General features: G+C 42.5%; 1 protein-coding gene across 1 annotated transcript; it reads right to left on the bottom strand.

Annotated features, from left to right (window-relative positions):
- Positions 1–4,864: 4,864 nt before the first annotated feature.
- Positions 4,865–5,743, bottom strand: LOC115663732 (uncharacterized). Its single transcript, XM_030585717.2, has 2 exons — positions 5,578–5,743; positions 4,865–5,508 (listed from the first exon to the last, which is right to left on the bottom strand). The coding sequence occupies exons 1-2, from the start codon at positions 5,741–5,743 to the stop codon at positions 4,865–4,867; spliced, it is 810 nt and encodes a 269-aa protein (XP_030441577.2).
- Between the last annotated feature and the right edge of the window lie 12,902 nt (positions 5,744–18,645).

The raw sequence follows: 18,645 nt of genomic DNA, 5'->3' as shown, positions 1-18,645 counted from the left end.
AAAAAAAAAACTAAACTCTAAGTGACCGGTTCCCGGTCCTAGAACCAACCGGTCCGGTCCGCGGTTCCCAAAATTGGAAACCGGTTCTCTCGGTCCGGTTCCCGGTTCCACCTTGGAACCGAACCGGACCAGGAACCGATCACCCCTAGCGCAAACCTGGCGGGGACGACGTCAAGCGGTGAACAGCGAAGCGAGTCCATGGGATTTTTCTCCTTTTTTCTGTTATTTTTTCCTTAGTTTATTCGTATTATATGTCTGGTTTTATCCCACCGCCTAGGTAGGATTTTTATATCTGGACATATCCAAATTCAATGTTCTCCAAAGTTATGTCTCCGGTTGACTAAACGCAACCTTAGTGTTTATCCTAAAGATTGGGTGGACTTTTTGTCACGTGTGCTTATTGGAAAAGCACCCGAAGTTAAGACTCCGTTTGTTTCATGAAAAATGTTACGCTGCTGAAAAATGTTTTCCAGGAAATCATTTTCCTGGAAAATGACACAATTTTCCGGTGTTCGGCTGAAATCTAAAAAGTTTTGGAAAATATTTTCCGTTGTTCGGTATAGAAAAATTTTTCTTCCTTGCACTACTTTTAATAATTTTTTATTTTTACTTTTTAAAAATATTTTTAATTTTCTTTTTCTTATTTTTTCCTTCTTCTTCTTACTCTGCCGGTCGCCGGCCACAGTAGCGGCCAGCGACTGGCTAGGTCGAGCCTCGCAATTCCGACGAGCTCGAGCCTCGCCACAGGCCAGCGAGGCTCGAGCTCGTCGGATCGAGCCTCACCGGCCTGTGGCGTGGCGAGGCTCGACCTAGCCAGTCACTGTCACGTCCTGACCCGGAATCACGATCGATGCTTAATGACAGAACATGACCCGAACGGAACCGTGATTCACGGAAATGTATTAGTACGTCCCGTTCATTTTAATCAATCAAATGCGCAAGCGGAAGCAATTAAAAATAAACGAGACAACAGGAGTGAAATAAGTAAACAACGCACGTTATATTCACATGATACGTGCTTATTTCGTCAAGCCCTTCTTTACAGGCCTTACAAGCCACACTTCTATTTTACATGCCTATTTCAAGGGTGATTCCGCAACATAGGACACTCTGCTGTCCAATTCGACCTCGTCGAAATTCAACACATGTGCCGGATCGGGCTCATACTTTCTCAACATGGATACATGAAACACATCATACACCTGAGCAAGTTTCGGTGGCAACGCCAACCGATAAGCCAAATTCCCTATTCGTTCTAGAATTTCAAAAGGTCCTACGTACCTAGGGCTTAGCTTACCTTTCTTCCCAAAACGCGACACACCCCTCATGGGTGACACTTTGAGAAACACGTGGTCACCTACTTGGAATTCTAGAGGCTTCCTACGTCTGTCAGCATAACTCTTTTGTCGGCTTTGGGTGGTTCTCAACTTATCTCTAATCACTTGTACAACCTCGTTGGTGAGTTGCACTAGCTCTGGACCCGTGACATTCTTTTCCCCGACCTCGTCCCAACAGTTTGGAGTTCCGCAAACTCGACCGTATAATGCCTCGAATGGTGCCATTCCGATACTTTGCTGGTAACTGTTGTTGTATGCAAATTCTATGAGATGTAAATGTTCATTCCAACTCCCTTTGAATCGATGACGAATGCTCGCAACATATCCTCAAGAGTCTAGATCGTTCTTTCTATTTGACCATCCGTCTGCGGATGATAAGCTGTACTGTATTGCAACTTCGTTCCCATAGCGGTTTGGAGACTCCGCCAGAAAGTTGTAGTAAATTTCGAATTTCGATCGGATGTGATCGTTACCGGGACTTCGTGTAGTCGCATAATATGGCGAACATATAACTCGGCATATCCTTCCAATGGGAGGTCCTTTCTTACTAGAAGAAAATGGGCTGATTTTGTCAAGCGATCGACAATTACCCAAATGGAATCATTTTCTCTCTGACTTCTTGGCAATCCCATTACGAAATCCATCGTGATGTGTTCCCTCTTCCATTCAGGAATTTCCAACGGTTGCAATAATCCTCCAGGCTTGCAATGTTGAGCCTTAATTTGTTGACACGTCAAGCATTTAGCCACATGTTTAGCTATGTCCGTCTTCATGCCATTCCACCAGAAATGTTGTTGCAAATTCTGGTACATTTTGGTACTGCCTAGATGAATACTATAATTGCTCTTGTGGGCTTCCGTCAAGATTTCTTCTTTGAGTTGTTCATCCTTTGGCATGCATATGCGTCCATTAAACTTTAAAAATTCCATCATTAGTCATATGAAACTTGGAGTTCTTCTTTTCTGATAACTCCTTCTGGACTTTCTGAATCTCCGGGTCTGTTTGTTGTAATGCCTTGGCTTTCCATATGATGTCCGGCTCGATTCTAAGAGCTGCCAGTAAGTTCTGATGATGTCCTAACTTCAAGTTTGAAGTCCAAAGTCCCGAGCTTCCTCAAGTAGGGTCCATTCCTTGACCATTAGATATGCGATCACAGATTTTTGACTAAGAGCATTGGCAACTTTGTTTCCTTTGCCAGAATGGTACAATATTTCACAGTCGTAGTCCTTGAGAAGTTCCATCCAACGTCGTTGCCTCATATTCAGCTTCTTCTAGGAAAATAAATATTTCAAACTTTGATGATCCATATAGATGACAAATTTCTCCAAATATAAGTAGTGCCGCCAAATTTTCAAGGCAAACACAATCGCAGCGAGCTCCAAATCATGGGTTGGATAATTCAATTAGTATGGCCTCAATTGTCTCGAGGCATAAGCCACCACTTTGCCATCTTGCATCAATACACGGCCTAGCCCTTTGTGAGAGGCGTCGCTGTATATTTCAAATCCTCTTGGTTCTTTAGGTATAGTTAGAATAGGAGCAATCGTCAGTCTTTGTTTCAATTCTTGGAAACTCCGCTCCCACTTGTCAGTCCATTCGAACTTCGTTTCTTTCTTTAGCAATCGCGTTAAAGGGATAGCGATGCTAGAGAATCGTTCCACAAACCTTCTGTAGTATCCTGCCAAACCCAAGAAATTTCGAACTTTTGTCACGGTCGTTGGTCTTGGCCAGTTAAGTACCGCTTCTATTTTGGATGGATCCACTGATATGCCATCTCCCAAGATTACGTGGCCTAAAAACACCACACGAGATAGCCAGAACTCGCATTTGCTTAATTTTACATAAAGTGCGTGTTCCCTGAGCGTCTGAAGCACAAATCTCAAATGTTGTTCATGTTCCGCCGAATCCTTCGAGTATACCAGGATGTCGTCAATGAAGATTATGACGAAACGATCCAAGTATGGCTTGAACACTCCGTTCATCAGGTCCATAAAAGCAGCTGGAGCATTCGTCAAGCCGAATGGCATAACGGTGAATTCATAATGGCCATATCGGGTTCGGAATGCCGTCTTTGGAATATCTTCTTTCTTAATCCTCAGCTAATGATATCCCGACCTTAAATCGATCTTGGAAAACACGAATGCTCCTTCGAGTTAATCAAATAAATCATCGATTCTCGACAGTGGGTACTTATTTTTTTATAGAAACCCTATTTAACTCCCGATAGTCGATACAAAGTCGTAGTGATCCGTCTTTCTTCTTCACGAACAAAATTGGTGCACCCCAGGGAGTGCAGTTGGACGGATGAAGCCCTTATCAAGTAACTCTTGCAGTTGCACTTTTAATTCGGCAAAAGTACACCACAAGTGCCATAAGCCATCGCGATCACTTTGGTGCCATAACTTTTTTCGAATCACTTTGGCTCCAAGTTCGGAGGAAAACCGATCACTTTAGTGACTCCGGCCAAAAAGCACCGGCATTTATATTAAAAAATGGTCCGACTTGTACACTGGAAATTACGTGGCTTTTTTTCGAATTTTTAATTCCTTTGGAAAAATAATTATAAAAATTCTTGTACAACCGCGCACCAACTATCTTCTAGTTTTGGTTCTTCTTCCTTTGATGTATTTTCTATTGTTGCCGAAATCCTTGACAACCTTTACGCAATAGTTGGGTTGCTTCTAAAGCGCAAAATCAAAGAAGTAGAAGGTCCTCCTCCATTTCCCACAAATATATAGCGAGGACGATCGAGGTGGATGAACTCGAATCACCTTGCTATAACAAGGGCTATATGGGCTCATTGGCTTGTGACACGAGCCACCCATGCCTACAATAACATCAAAATCATACATGGCTTTTTTTTAATTAATAGATTTATAATATCCGCCATTCCACCTATAATAAATCTTACACCCTGGGCATCCTAGGGTAGTATGCACTTCATCTTTCATAGGAGTAGAAACACTAAGTGCATTTTCTAACGGTTTCATTTCAATTTTGGCCGTACACAGAATTGTCTAGATAATTCGAATGAATGTATAGCTCTGGAAATGGGCTCATTAACTACTAGCAATAGCAAATTCTACTTCCGCTCCGAGATAGACCTGGTAATTCCTTTGGAAAAACATCCTGGAAATTCTTGTACAACCGAGATATCTTCCAGCTTTTGGTTCTTCTTCCTTTGATGTATTTTCTATTGTTGCCGAAATCCTTGACAACCTTTCTCAATAGTTGGGTTGCTTCTAAAGCGTAAATCAAAGGAGCAAAAGGTCCTCCTCCATTTTCCCACAAATGTATAGCAGGGACGATCGGTGGATGAAACTCGAATCACCTTGCTATAACAAGCCTATATGGGCTTCTTGAGCCACCCATGCCTACGATAACATCAAAATCATACATGGCTAGTACCGCTAGATTTATAATATCCTCCATTCCACCTATAATAATCTTACACCCTTGGCATCCTAGGGTAGTATGCACTTCATCTTTCATAGGAGTAGAAACACTAAGTGCATTTTCTAACGGTTTCATTTCAATTTTGGCCGGACACACGAACGGGTGTCACTAGAAACAATAGTCACCTTCGGGAAACTTTGCTTTTTGTTGGGGGCGAAGGGACGCTTTCCTTTCACGAAAGATCTCTTGCCAGAGCGTTGAGTTGCCTGAGGAGCAAAATAATAGGGCCTTGCTGACATTGCCCTTTCCAGCGAATCCTTTTCGATCAGTTGAGCTCGTTCATATAACTCATTATAATCTTTCAGGTTCAATGGTACTAGCTGACTCCGGATGTCAGGCTTGAGACCATCACGGAATCGCTTTGCCCTGTCGATTGGATTTTCAATAAGTCTAGGGGCGTACCTTGATAATTGCGCGAACTTTGCCTCAAACTGGTTCACCGTCAAGTTGTTCTGCTGGAATTGTAAGAATTCCTTCACTTTTTGGTCACGGGCACACTCGGAGAAATACTTTTCGTTGAATGCCTCGACGAAGGCATTCCAGTTGACAGCCATATTTCTTGGGAACACGATTTCTTTCGTCGCCTTCCACCAATGATTGGTGTTAACCTGCAATTGATATGTCGCCAAGATCACCTTTTCTTCTTCAGAACATCTCAGAAGTTCAAATGCTTTATGTATCTCGTCTATCCAGGATTCCGCCTCTTCGGGATCTCCTGTTCTAGCAAATTTTGGGGGTCACAGCTTCAGGAATTGCTCGACCAATCCATGCATCGTTCGGTCACCATTCCCATTTCCATTTGCCGCTGCATTCTCAGCATTAGGCAACCGTTGCTGAACTTGTTGTCCCAGCAAATCTCCTACGGTCGCAAGAGCCTGCAGAATTCTCTCTATTCGGGGATTTTGCTTTGACTTTCCTTTCAAGGTCGTGGCCGGGTCCTGAGCACTCATACTGCCGTTGGTATTCTACTACGGCTTTCTACAACGCAAGAATATGTCAGTGATCAAAAGCTTAGCAACCAAATGCCTACTTACCAACCAATCAGGTACACAAGCACACAATCACATGCGTAAGGTGTTTCCTGGCTAACTACCCCAACTTTAGCGCACCTTATCACTCCAGATCTTTATTTCCGCTTGGCGTTTAGAACTGTTTTCCACAATTTGGTGCACAGTTCAGTTATTCTCGTTCTTTAGCCGTCCTAGAAACCTGCCGGGAGCCCTTCACCCCGGTGCCACTTCCTTTCAGAAGCCGCTCAATTATTAGGTGGTATATACCCCGGCGCCACTTCTACCCGTGAGGCCGCATAATGATTAGGCTTTTGCCCCAAGCCACCTCGCTAGAAGCCGGCTCAATGATAAGGTATTATTACCCCGACGCCACCTCCGTAGAGGTCGCACAATGTTCAGCATTATTGCCTCGGCGCCACCTCCGTAGAGGCCGCACAATGTTCAGCATTCATGACCCCTTGCGCCACCTCCTAAGAGGCCGCTAATGTTCGGGTCGTATGGCCCCTGGCCGCCACTCCCCGCCCTTGTCGGATCGTCCAATCGTAAGTTGCCACGAACTCGCACCTACTAGAGGGAAAACCTGCTTTGATACCAAAACAAGATACCCCACACTGTCACGTCCCGACCCGGAATCACGATCGATGCTTAATGACCGAACATGACCCGAACGGAACCGTGACTCGCGGAAATGTATTAGTACGTCCCGTTCATTTTAATCAATCAAATGTGCATGCAGAAGCAATTAAAAATAAACGAGACAACATGAGTGAAATAAGCAAATAACGCACGTTATATTTACATAATACGTGCTTATTTCGTCAAGCCCTTCTTTACGGGCCCTTACAAGCCAAACTTCTATTTTACATGCCCATTTCAAGGGCCATTCCACAAAAGCCAACTATCGAACAACAAAATTTTGGCTTGGGTTCTTAGCTTCACTACGGCTTCTCGATTTTCTCGCTCCTCCCGCTCCTCGTCCGTCCGGCCATCTCACACCTCACCATTAGCTTGCCCCTGAGTTGGCCCGCCTGGTCCGCCGAATGGCTCGTTGAACCCGCGAAGGGGTCCAACCCACTCTCCATGTGCTAGGCGGTACCATGCCTCGTACGGGTGAGGGACTAACTCCTCATGGCCTTTGTCGACCATCACATATGTTGTGATACGACGGTAAGCACGACCTTCCCGGGTGTCAATTACTATGAGAAGTTCGGCTCGCATTTCCACAAGGTTTCCGAACTGGGTTGGGGGAGACGCCATGTTACGGACCTGAAAAGAGGAAAAACAATGGGAGTGAGTCGGGGAGACTCAATAAGTGAAAACTCTAATATCAAGCAAGGACGAAATAAGCTCCGTTCACATAAGTCGGCTCTTACCGTACTGGCATTGATGGCAAATCGATGGCAAAGTTCACGCTACGAAACAATAAAATAAACATCAAACATGCTTGTCATACGTGAGCATCACTTAGCAAACAAGAACACGCTATAATCGACCAAGAAACCAAGAAACGGACCAAACAACCCATGTTACAACGTATCGCAACTTCCTTTCCCGATATTAGGGAATTCACTTACTCAACAAATCACTAGAACACGAGATACTAAAGTAAGAAAGTGGCTGGTGGCTTGGCTTGAGCACGAAAAAAGCTTGAGTTCGGGAAAAACGAGGCCTCGGGTGTGACTTTCTAGTTGGCCGAACAAGCAAAGAGGAAGAACAAGGTTGGCTTGTGTGTGTTTGGGCGTGAAAAAGGAAGGCAAGAGGAGAAGAGAAGATGATGGCCGGTTCTTGTGGGGGCTTCTCACGTGAGGGGGCTTCTCCCTTTTTAAAGACAAGCAAGCTTGGAAAAGAAGCCAAGCTTTAATGTGCATTAATACACAAGAGCCAAAAGCAATGATGCATGGCAATTAAGGGCTTTCAATGTGATCTTATCCCTTGGCCTCTCTCTCTCTCTCTCTCTCTCTCTCTCTCTCTCTCTCTCCTTCCTTTTTCCTTTGGCCGAATGGTTTTCTCGGTTTCCTCCTTAGCTTGGCCGATTGTCCCTTGCTTGTGCCCCATAATTGGTGGCCATTGAGTTATCAAATGGCCTTTAATGCCATGCACCAGCTAAGCTTGGTCAGCAATAATGGAGGGGACACCTAAGGGGGTCCAATTATGAAGGCCTTAAATGGCATTAAATGGCCTTAAATGAAGCCTTTGACCAAGTCAACAAATTTGTCTTCTTTTCCTTTGTAATTTCTGAACCGTGAAATCTCCTGAGCATGCTAGTTCCACATATAAACTTCTCGGGCCAATCGATTTACACAAAACCGACTAAACGACTCGACAATGATAACCCCGCATCATACTATTCTCCAAATTTCCAAGGGTTGTCCACGCATAATATACCCGTTCAACCCGAGGTTCGGTGCGAGAATGTCCGCAAGTATCACCTAACACAACCAAACCAAGGTCCAAGTAAAAAGTAATAAGCCCAAGCTAACCGGGTTGCTGGGCGCGTGGCCGGGTCTGACTGGGCGCGGGGCCTGGCGCACTACCGGGCCACACGGGCACGCGACTGGGCCACAAGAGCACAGGGCTAGGTACTTGGCCTGGCCACATGGGCGCTGTGTCGGGCCGTACGGGCGCTGCGCCGGGCCGCACGGGCGACGTGCCGAGCACCACGCCGGCTACACGTGCAATGTGCCGAGCACCATGCCAGCCACACGAGCGGCGTGCCGAGCACCACGCTTGGTCACACGAGCGAGGGATCGGTTCACGGGCAAACACGCGTAATGGCTCATAAATGGCACAATGCACGGCTCATGGCCATATTTCTTGAGCACGAGACTAGATCGGAATCGGATCTTATAGGCACAACACATGGCACAAGAGTCAGGCACAATGGCCGGCACACGACCGGGCACGTAGCCGATCTGTGGCCTAGCTGACAGGCACGATGGCCGGTCACGTCCGAGCACACGGCCTAGCCGGTGTGGCTGGCACATGGCCTAGTCCGCGGCCAAGCCATTGGGCTCATGGCCTGGCACATAGCTCGTCCGTGGCCTACCCGACTTGGCGCAATGATTCGTGGCCGATTTGCGACCGATCCACGTTCGAGTGTCAACGACCCATGGTCGACCCTCGGTTGTCATGTAGCCTCGTGAAATTCAGTACCCCGGAATTAACTCATGGTCATCCGTGACCGATGCATGGCCGTGCGGTATCACCCGCAATCGATACATTCCGACACCGGACTAATCCACAGCTATCCCAAACCATTCCACTAACGACCCTTATGGTCGAAGGGTCACTCAACAGTCATATTACTCTAATCATTTTGCGTAGTCAGGGAGTCATTCCACTGTCGATCCCTAGGCCAATTCATGGACAATCTTTCGATCGAACCATAACCAACCCTCAGTACACTCGTTCCGATTATATTGTCCGTTCTATTACCGACCATCGGCTCGGACTACTTGCTTATCCATTCATCACTAGTCCTCGGCTTCCTAGGCTCGAAATTGGTGATGTCACAGTCACCGGCCGCCATCGTGGCTGGCGACCGGCTGCGAAAGAAGAAGAAGGAAAAAAAAGAAAAAGAAAAAGAAAAAAAATGAATGGTGAAAGAAGGAGAGGGGGAAAATGTTTTCCCCTTATCAAAAAGAGGAAATCATTTTCCTTAAAAGTGAAGGTGTTTTGCCCAAGGGGGGGAAAAATTTTTTCCGTCGGAAGTTATTTTCCGTGAAACTAACATCCAAAAACTAGGAAAACATTTTTCCGAAAGTTATTTTCCGTGAAATGAACGGAGCCTAAATATACTTTCTCGAGCAATAGAGGAAATCGAGCTGTCCTTAATTGGTCTACAACTCTATTTTTGTTTATCACTGGAGCACTGTACACCCACTTGCTCATGATCCTGACAACACATTTTTCACTGTACACACTCCGTTACTTAGGATGCGTTTGGCAACCATTCTGTTCCCGAAAATAATTTCTGTTCAAAAATTATTCCTTTTTATTCTATGTTCAGAAATAATTTCTAACATTTGAAGGTATTTGGTAACTGCCCAAAATTTCTATTATTGGAATAGAAAAAGAACATAAATGTGTTTGGTAACTGCACAAAATTTCTTTTTTATTAATAATATTTTAATAATATTTTGAATTTTTTAATATTTCTTTCTTTTTATTTTTCTTTTATTTTTCTTCTTCTTCCCTTTCCTTGGCCATGGCCAGGTCGCTGACGTCGACGACTGACCACAGGCCAGGGCCGGCGAGGGCTACCCTCGCCAGGCCTGTGGCCAATCGCTGGTGGTCGGCGATCGGAGACCGATCACAGGCCAGGAAAAAGAAGAAGAAAAAAAAAATTCTTTTCCATTTTTTATTCTTGTTCCCACAATCAAGAAGCAACTTTTTTTTCTTCTTCGATTTTGTTCCAAAACTGATTTTGGGAACAAATTTTTGCAAATTTGTGTCCGGGAATAAAAAATTTACCAAACGGATTTTTGTTCTAAAACTGATTCTGAGAACAAAAGATTAGAAATAGCTACTGTTTGGCCGGTTGCCAAACGCGCCCTTAATTTCCAAACCAATGAACGCATCAAATTCCTATCAAAATTAACATTATTTTCCTTGAAGGTATACTAAATCGGACAACAAATCAATATAAAAGTTAGGATTTAATAGTATCATTGATAATATATTGGGTTAATGCCACGAAAAACTTCAAACTAGTATACCTATGATAAATTTAGCTCAAACTAATTTTTTAACCATCAAAAACCCCAAACCGATACACTTGTGATAAATTTACCCTCCGTTAGTTTCCATTAAACTTTACCGTCAAGTTGATGAGTTGAATGACACATGGTAGTCGACAGGTCTACCAGTTTAGGGTTTTACCCCTCCGTTTGTAACAGGTTTATTAATTTGTGATTTTTCGTGGTATAATCCAATTTAACGGAGGGTAAATTTATCACAAGTGTACCGGTTTGGGATTTTTGGCGGTCAAAAAATTAGTTTAGGGTAAATTTGTCACAGATGTACCTGTTTGGGGTTTTTCGTGGTATTAGCCCTAACATATGGTAGAATATTCCAAATTTCGGACCAACATGAAACTAAAATCATCACTAATGGGATTTAAATGTATATTGGCAAGATTGAATTGACAGCAAAAAATGACTAACTCGTGAAATCAACGAGTAATTGGTATTGCTTTTCTATCCATTTCCTTTCTTTTGGCTAAATTTCTATCCAATTCCTTATTTACTAGATCAAGGGAATTTTTTACTCAACTGAATCTTTTAAGGCAACACTAATAATAAGGTTATCAAACAAAATCAAAATTATTAAGTGAAGAATTTTCAATTTTCAGCACTTATCGAGGTTATCGAAAATGTCCTAATTTAAAGAGACGAGGAAGAGAGTTTGATATCCAACTTTTTTTCTATATTCTTTTGGCATACGATGCTCAATGTACGTCATGTTTGTTTCGAAGGTTTTCTTCTTTGACAACAAAGTCAAATGCACGAGTGGCAAGGAAACTATTTCTGATTTTGAGTACAATAAATATGCATGTGGTGGTTACGATCCTTGAGTAGAAAATGCGCAATCTGTGAGGATCATTGAGTAGATATTGGTGCTAAAAGAAGACGTGTCTCTTCGTTCATAATCGACTTCCAAGCATGCTAAGTCAAATGCACGAGTGGCAAGGAAACTATTTCTGATTTTGAGTACAATAAATATGCATCTGATTCTGACATCGCGTAAGATAAACCAACCAGTAGTTTTAACCAATCGATTGAGGAAGACAACACGAATGAAAGACCTATGTAAGCCCTATAGTTTGGGTAGAACATAAAGTCGCAAAATCGGGGACAGCCACATCTGGCTAACAAATAATATAATAACAAGCACATGCAAAAGAGAATGGATCAAGCAAAGATAATGCTCCGAGTATATGCTTGGAAGATGCTCTCTCCACTATCGTTAAATCCCTTCTCCTTTCTTCCCCCACGCTCTCTCTCTCTCTCTCTCTCTCTCTCTCTCTTTACTTTTTCGCGGCATCAGGGTTTGGTGATAGAAGCTGTGCATCTGCAACTGCAATGGCCGAGAGCTCGGCGGCGGCGGCTGCAACAAAGCCTGTGCCGGTGTTGAAGAAATCGAACAGCAAGAGGGTCATGTGCTTGGATTTGAACTCGTCGCTGACGGAGGACGACTTGACCTTGCGTTTGTCGCGCCGCCGTCGGTGCTAGATCTCGTTTTGTAGGGGCTTAGAGAATGTAGATCGTGTACAAAGCAGTTACTTTCTAGTCGGCGCAGACAGTTTTCTTTTCTTTCTTCGAATTCATGGATTCATGTTTCGAATCAGAGTCACTATATTCATTTGTTACATGAACACACGATATGTTTGAACTTTTCCTTGTTGGCCTCTTTGTTTGCCGAAGACCCACGAGTGCTCGATATGCAGCCTCGAGTTCCCGATGGGCCAAGTCCTCGGTGGCCACATGAGGAGGCAAAGGGCCACCATGGCCAAGAGCTTGGCGGCGGCCGCCGCAACAAAGCCTGTGCCGGTGTTGAATAAATCGAACAGCAAGAGGGTCATGTGCTTGGATTTGAACTCGTCGCTGACGGAGGACAACTTGACCTTGCGTTTAGGAAAGGTTGTGCCGCCCTGTAGAAGAATAGTTTTCTACCATGTAGAAGAATAGTTTTCTCTATATTGAATTATACTGTATAGCATTACAATCTCTCTATATACAATACAGGGGATAACCCTTGCATCCCAATAAATCAGGAAATAAATCAGGAAAAAACTGTAATAAAGGAAAAATAAAAAAATCTCTATTTTGTAGGAAATATAGCTCACGCCAACACGCCCTTGGTGCTAGATCTCGTTTTGTAGGGGCTTAGAGAACGTAGATTGTGTACAAAGCAGTTTCTAGTTGGTGCAGACAGTTTTCTTTTCTTTCTTTAAATTCATTGATTAATATTTCGAATCAGAGTCACTGTATTTTGGCATGGATATTCTCCTTTGTTACATGAACAAAATAATTTGTTTGAACGAGATGAGTGAGAGGATGATCACTTTCTGGGATCAACGGAATGATTTGATTTAACCAATTTGACGAGTTTTAGGATTTGTTTGCACTTTTTGAGAGTTTTAGGACTTAATTACACTTTCTAAAAAGTTTTAACACTTAATTGCACTTTCGTGATAAGTTTTAGATAATTTCAGTACAGTAATCCCTTAAAGATTTCCATGGTTAGTTTCAGTTCAGAGACCAACCAACGCTTGAAAATGGGTATTGGAATATTAAAATATTAATCGCATTATTATCTAACAGTTTAAGTTTTTAAAACGGTTGAAATTGCCTCCACCACGTAATATGTAAGTCCGGCCCTATCTTTCCCGCCTTGTTGCGATGTCAATTGATTTGATATGTTAGAATGAGTTTAGCCACTGCGAGACCTTTGTCATGCATTAATCCCATTGGAAACATGTGATAACTTGAAATCTACCTTGTATTAAGATTTCCAGGGAGCTTAAGATTGGAAGTTTGGAACAAATGCACAATCTTTGACATCATATTTTCTTCCCCTTGTTTTGAGCTTACAAACCTTTGTTCTGTTCTATATTTTTAATACTTGGGCTGCCAGTTGAGCATCCAAGTCTTTACATTTGTCAACTTGGTTCCACAAAGGCAAGCTTGTACCAGCCTCCGACCATTTTCACGTGTATCTTACACAAACATTGAGCTGAAGGAAACCTCGTTATCCTAATTCTTTAGGCTTCTCTTTCTGCGAAACTGCTGCGAGTTATTGCCCTTTCCTGAAGCTACATAAGAAAAGCAAGGCTCAACGTTTGGACTGGTCCAAGTATACATCCAGAGGAAAACCCGTTCTTTTCCATCTAGAACTTGTCAAACACGGTTTGGATGCAAACTACAGAGCGCGCATTATTTCCAAAGGTAGTCTATTATGTAATACATAAAGTTTTCACACAACGCAGTACGTCCGACGATAATTAAAATGTATCAACCCTGTATTATGTGTAACATGCATGCTGAAATATCTGCCACTCGTGGGTTGACTTGCTTCAGATAATTAAAATTTGTTCCATGAGATCTTGGACTTGGGCATTCATCAAAACTGGAAGAATGTGAAAGCACAACCGCGATAATCACCAAAAAAAAGTCTTAAATCTATTGTACGGATGCCAATTTAGTCATAAACTTTTCAATTTGACCAATTTAGTCCTAAACCTTTTTACGATTTGCCAATATAATCCTAAACCTTTTAATGATTTTTCCTTTTTCTTTTTTTTTTTAATTCCCTCCACTGGTCACTAGCCAGAGGTGAGCGCAGACGAGGGTTGCCTAGAGAAGGCCACCTTTGCTAGATTCGGCAAGGGCCGCAATGCCCTCGCCGGCCCTCACCGAGGCCCTAGCAACCTACGGAGGGAATTAGGAAAAAAGAGATAAAGGAAAAAAAAGGGAAAAGAGAGAGAAAAAATTCATGAAATTTAAAAAATAATTTGCAAGTTCGTCTATGTCAGTGTCGGCTGTGCAACGTAGGACGACGGACGTTTCCGTTAGCGATTACCGGCCAAAATTGGCCGAAAAGATTACGTTGGCAAATCGTCAAAAGACTTAGGACTAAATTAGCAAAATTGAAAAATTGAGTGTTGAATTGACATCCTTACAATAGGTTTAAAATTGTTTTGATAATTTTCCTAGCACGACGTGGTATGAAGCTGCCATAGGTAGTGGGCGAAAAGCAATACATACAAGACTTGGGTTCATTATAGCATCGGCCGTGATATAGACTCACTTTCATTACTTTCATCTTGATGAACGGCATGCCACCCCTTGCGCCCCTTTTTTACGGTGATCTCGTTTTAATGAATCAGACGTGCTGCTAAAAGCGGCAAATGCTTTCATCAAATGGGCACTCCGACGTAGACACAGAAGAAGTATCGATTCTTAATGGTACTTATAAATTGATTGAGGTGATCAATGGGCGAGCCTAAGACGGCTCATTGGTCGAGCCTAATTTGTTCCCATGTGTGCGTGCAGCAAAGAATTTATAGGGAAAATTATCCAAAAAATCTTAAACCTATTGCAAATTTGCCAATTTAGTCATAAACTTTTCAATTTTCCCAATTGAGTCATAAACCTTTTGAAAATTTGCCAATTAAGTCCAAATTGGCCAAAATTCACGGACGTGAATGCCAGCCGTGCCACATAGTACGGCCGGTGCTGACGTCTACAAATTTTAATAATATTTTGAATTTTTTAATAATTTTTTATTTTTCCTTTTTTTTCTCTTTTCCTTCTTTAATTTGTTTTTACTGTGGCCAAGGAGGGCCCGACAGCCCTCGCAGGTCGCAGGCGAGGCCGCGAGGGTCGCGCAACCCTCTGGGCGTTGTTGAGGTTGCAATTGTCGGGATTGAAAATTCAAATAATTGTTAAAATATTATTAAAATTTGTCGAACATAATAAGGCTAAAGTTGATAAAACATGCATGGGCACAAAGAGAGGTGCGTTAAGTTTAGAGCAAGAAAACCTCACATTTCCTCTGCACTTTCTCCGAAAGCTAGAACTAGAAGTCGCTCCCGTTGAATAATAGACATTACTTACCATTCCACGTTCAAAAGAACACCAAAAAACGAGATCCTTATGAAAAAGTTACATGCTTTTACGCGAGGAAGGCCATATGAGAATTACAAAAAGTTCAAGTCGCTGTCAAAGAGAGAGAGAGAGAGAAGCAAGTTGAAGGTTCGGTGTTAGGAGGCGCTCGCGGCAAGTGCATGCAAAGGTCATTCCATCACCTTCTTGAAGTTACGCGTAGAAGAACAGTCTCCTGAGAAAAAAACACAAGAGCATTTACTTTCCTCTTAAGTAGGGACTCAATAGAAGACGAAAACATTACAGGTGACCGTCCCAATGTACTGCACATGTGCGACCAGAACTTAGCGGAAACAAAATCAAAAAGTGACTTACAATGCATTATGGTCCATGTACAGATTTGAGGGATTCCATCTGATTGAGCTGTCCACAAGCATTCGCGTGCACGAACTTTCCATATTATTGTTCTATTTTTCCGCTCCTCAAAGAGTGCGACTGGGAATGCATTGCCACGAGCCACGAGCTGATACTCTACGTGGGATGTGGGATCCATTGTTGGCCACGAAAATGGCATGCCCAAGATCACCATAATCATAAACCGAAACACGTAAATAGAGAAATTATCGATTCACGTACCTGGTTTGGAATCCATCGAACTTGACACAGAATTTGCGACGGCTTCCGAACACGAACTCAAGTGCATCTCCCCTATACCCTTCGTTGGACACTGGCCTAATGAGATTGCCACTCACGAGAAGAAATTCCTTTCTAGGTCCGTATGTGAGTCAGATTGTGCATTATCCGGTTAGGGGAGGGACTTGAGCGCTATTTATAGAGTCTTCGACCATGGGCCCTCTCATTACGGGCCGGGCCATACTCGGCCCACATTAGCCAGCCCCATATTAGACTTATTAAGAACCCACATATCTCACATTTATTAGACCAAACTAATTCAGTTAATTTCAATTAATGAAGCCCACATTAGAAAATTCTTACATTCTCCCACTTGGGCGATATTAATTGAAACAGAACTGTGTGCGCACCCTTACTTTGGTCTAGTAATTATTCTTTAATAGTCAATCCGATCACATAAGGTCTCGAACACCGAATCATGGCGGTAACTGCATGTACTCACGCAGAGCCTTCCATGGTCATAAGTGCTTTCAACTTTACTGATATGGATTCAATATGGTAATGTGGTAAATGAACAATACCTCATAATGAGTGATACTTCATGTGTTGTCCATTTTGTCAGTCTAAATTCTTTCTCCTCAAGTGTCACAAAACCTAATGTGTCACCATAGAATATCCTTCATGGTTCCAACGAATCTGCATATGTCTTACCTTTATAGTTAACTGTACCTTATGTGTAACAAGACATATCGTTAAGGCTAATATCAAGAATACCCCATAGCCTGTACTCAAGGTTTACACAATGCCTCGAGATTTTAATCAAATATGTGTACTCAACTTGATAAATCTACATTCACAAATATTTCATTGAATGCAAAAGAATTGATACATATTCAAATATTACAAAATGTAACAAAATCAGATACAAACTTCATAAGAGCAACATAAAACTAAACAGCTCTCACTAATTAACAGTATCTCATGATACTCCTAAGCCCATGTTAATGACATGTCGATCAAATACATAAGGGCGAAGGCCTTTAGTTAGTGGATCTGCAATCATATCATCTGTCGAAATGTGCTCTACTGCAATGTCATCATTCTGAACTTTTTTCTTTATAGTCAAGTACTTGATCTCTATATGCTTAGACCCCTTGAGATCTCTGTTGTTGTTAACAAACAACATTGCAGAGTTATTGTCACAATACAACTGTATGGGCCTATCCACAAAATCAAATACGGTCAACTCCTTAATGAGGTTCCGGAGCCAAATTGCCTGAGTAGCGGTCGAAAAGCATGCCACAAACTCCACTTGCATGGTAGAGGATGTCATTGATTTCTGTTTCTCACTTATCCATGATATTGCACCTCCTGCTAACTTAAAGATGTAACCCGTTGTCGACTTCTTTTCATCCTGACAGCCAGCAAAGTCTGAATCCGAATACCCGACCAGTTATAGGTCCTGAATATGTCTATAAATCAACATATAGTCTTTTGTCTTCTTTAAGTACCTCAAAACCTTCTTGGCAGCAACCCAATGATCATGTCCTGGATTGACTGATATCTGCCTAAAAGTCCTATTGCAAAAGCAATATCTGGTCTAGTACATACTTGAGCATACGTAATACTCCTAAGTGCACTAGCATAAGGTACATTCTTCATTTGGACTTTCTCAAAATCTAAATGAGGACATTGTGACAGACTCAACTTATCACCCTTAATGACAGGAGCAATTCCTGGCTTACATTGCTGCATGTTGAATCTTTCTAAGATACGATCAACATATGCCCTCTGAGATAAACCCAATAGTCGACGAGAACGATTCCTATGAATCTCAATGCCAAGGACAAAAGACGCCTCACCAAGGTCCTTCATATCAAAGTTCTTTGACAACATCCGCTTTATCTCATGCAGTAAACCAAGGTTACTGCTCGCAAGCAGGATATCATCCACATAGAGTATAAGGAAAATGAATTTCCTCCCACTGACCTTGTAGTATATACATTGATCTACTTTGTTCTCGACAAAACCAAATGAAGCGACAACACTATAAAACTTCAAGTACTATTGTCTAGAAGCTTGCTTGATACCATAAATAGATTTTTTCAATCTACATACAAGCGTACCTGAATCATCTGCCGCAAAGCCTTCGGGTTGCATCATATATACTTCTTCATTAAGGTCTCCATTGAGAAAGGCAGTTTTAACATCCATCTGGTGTAACTCCATATCGAAATGAGCTACCAATGCCATGATCACTCTGAAAGAATCTTTAGAAGAGACCGGAGAAAAAGTTGCTTCATAGTATACTCCTTCTCTATGAGTGAAACCCTTGGCTACCAGTCTGGCTTTAAACTTCTCGATCTTTCCTTTGGAGTCCCTTTTAGTCTTATACACCCATTTGCAGCCAATGGGTCTGTGACCTTCAGGTAATTCAATAAGTTCCCAAACACCATTATGCTTCATAGACTGCATTTCATCTCTCATTGCATCCAACCACAGTTCCGACTGAGGACAAGAAACAGCTTCCGCATAAGTCACTGGATCAGCCACAGAACTGATATCGTAGTCTTGCTCTCCTATATAGACTAAATAGTCCGG

This window comes from Syzygium oleosum, unplaced genomic scaffold, assembly GCF_021117445.2.
Source record: "Syzygium oleosum isolate NSW1041296 unplaced genomic scaffold, Sole_v2.1 Sole_v2.03, whole genome shotgun sequence".
Lineage (NCBI taxonomy): Eukaryota > Viridiplantae > Streptophyta > Magnoliopsida > Myrtales > Myrtaceae > Syzygium > Syzygium oleosum.
This window is presented reverse-complemented; position numbering and strand designations above follow the sequence as displayed.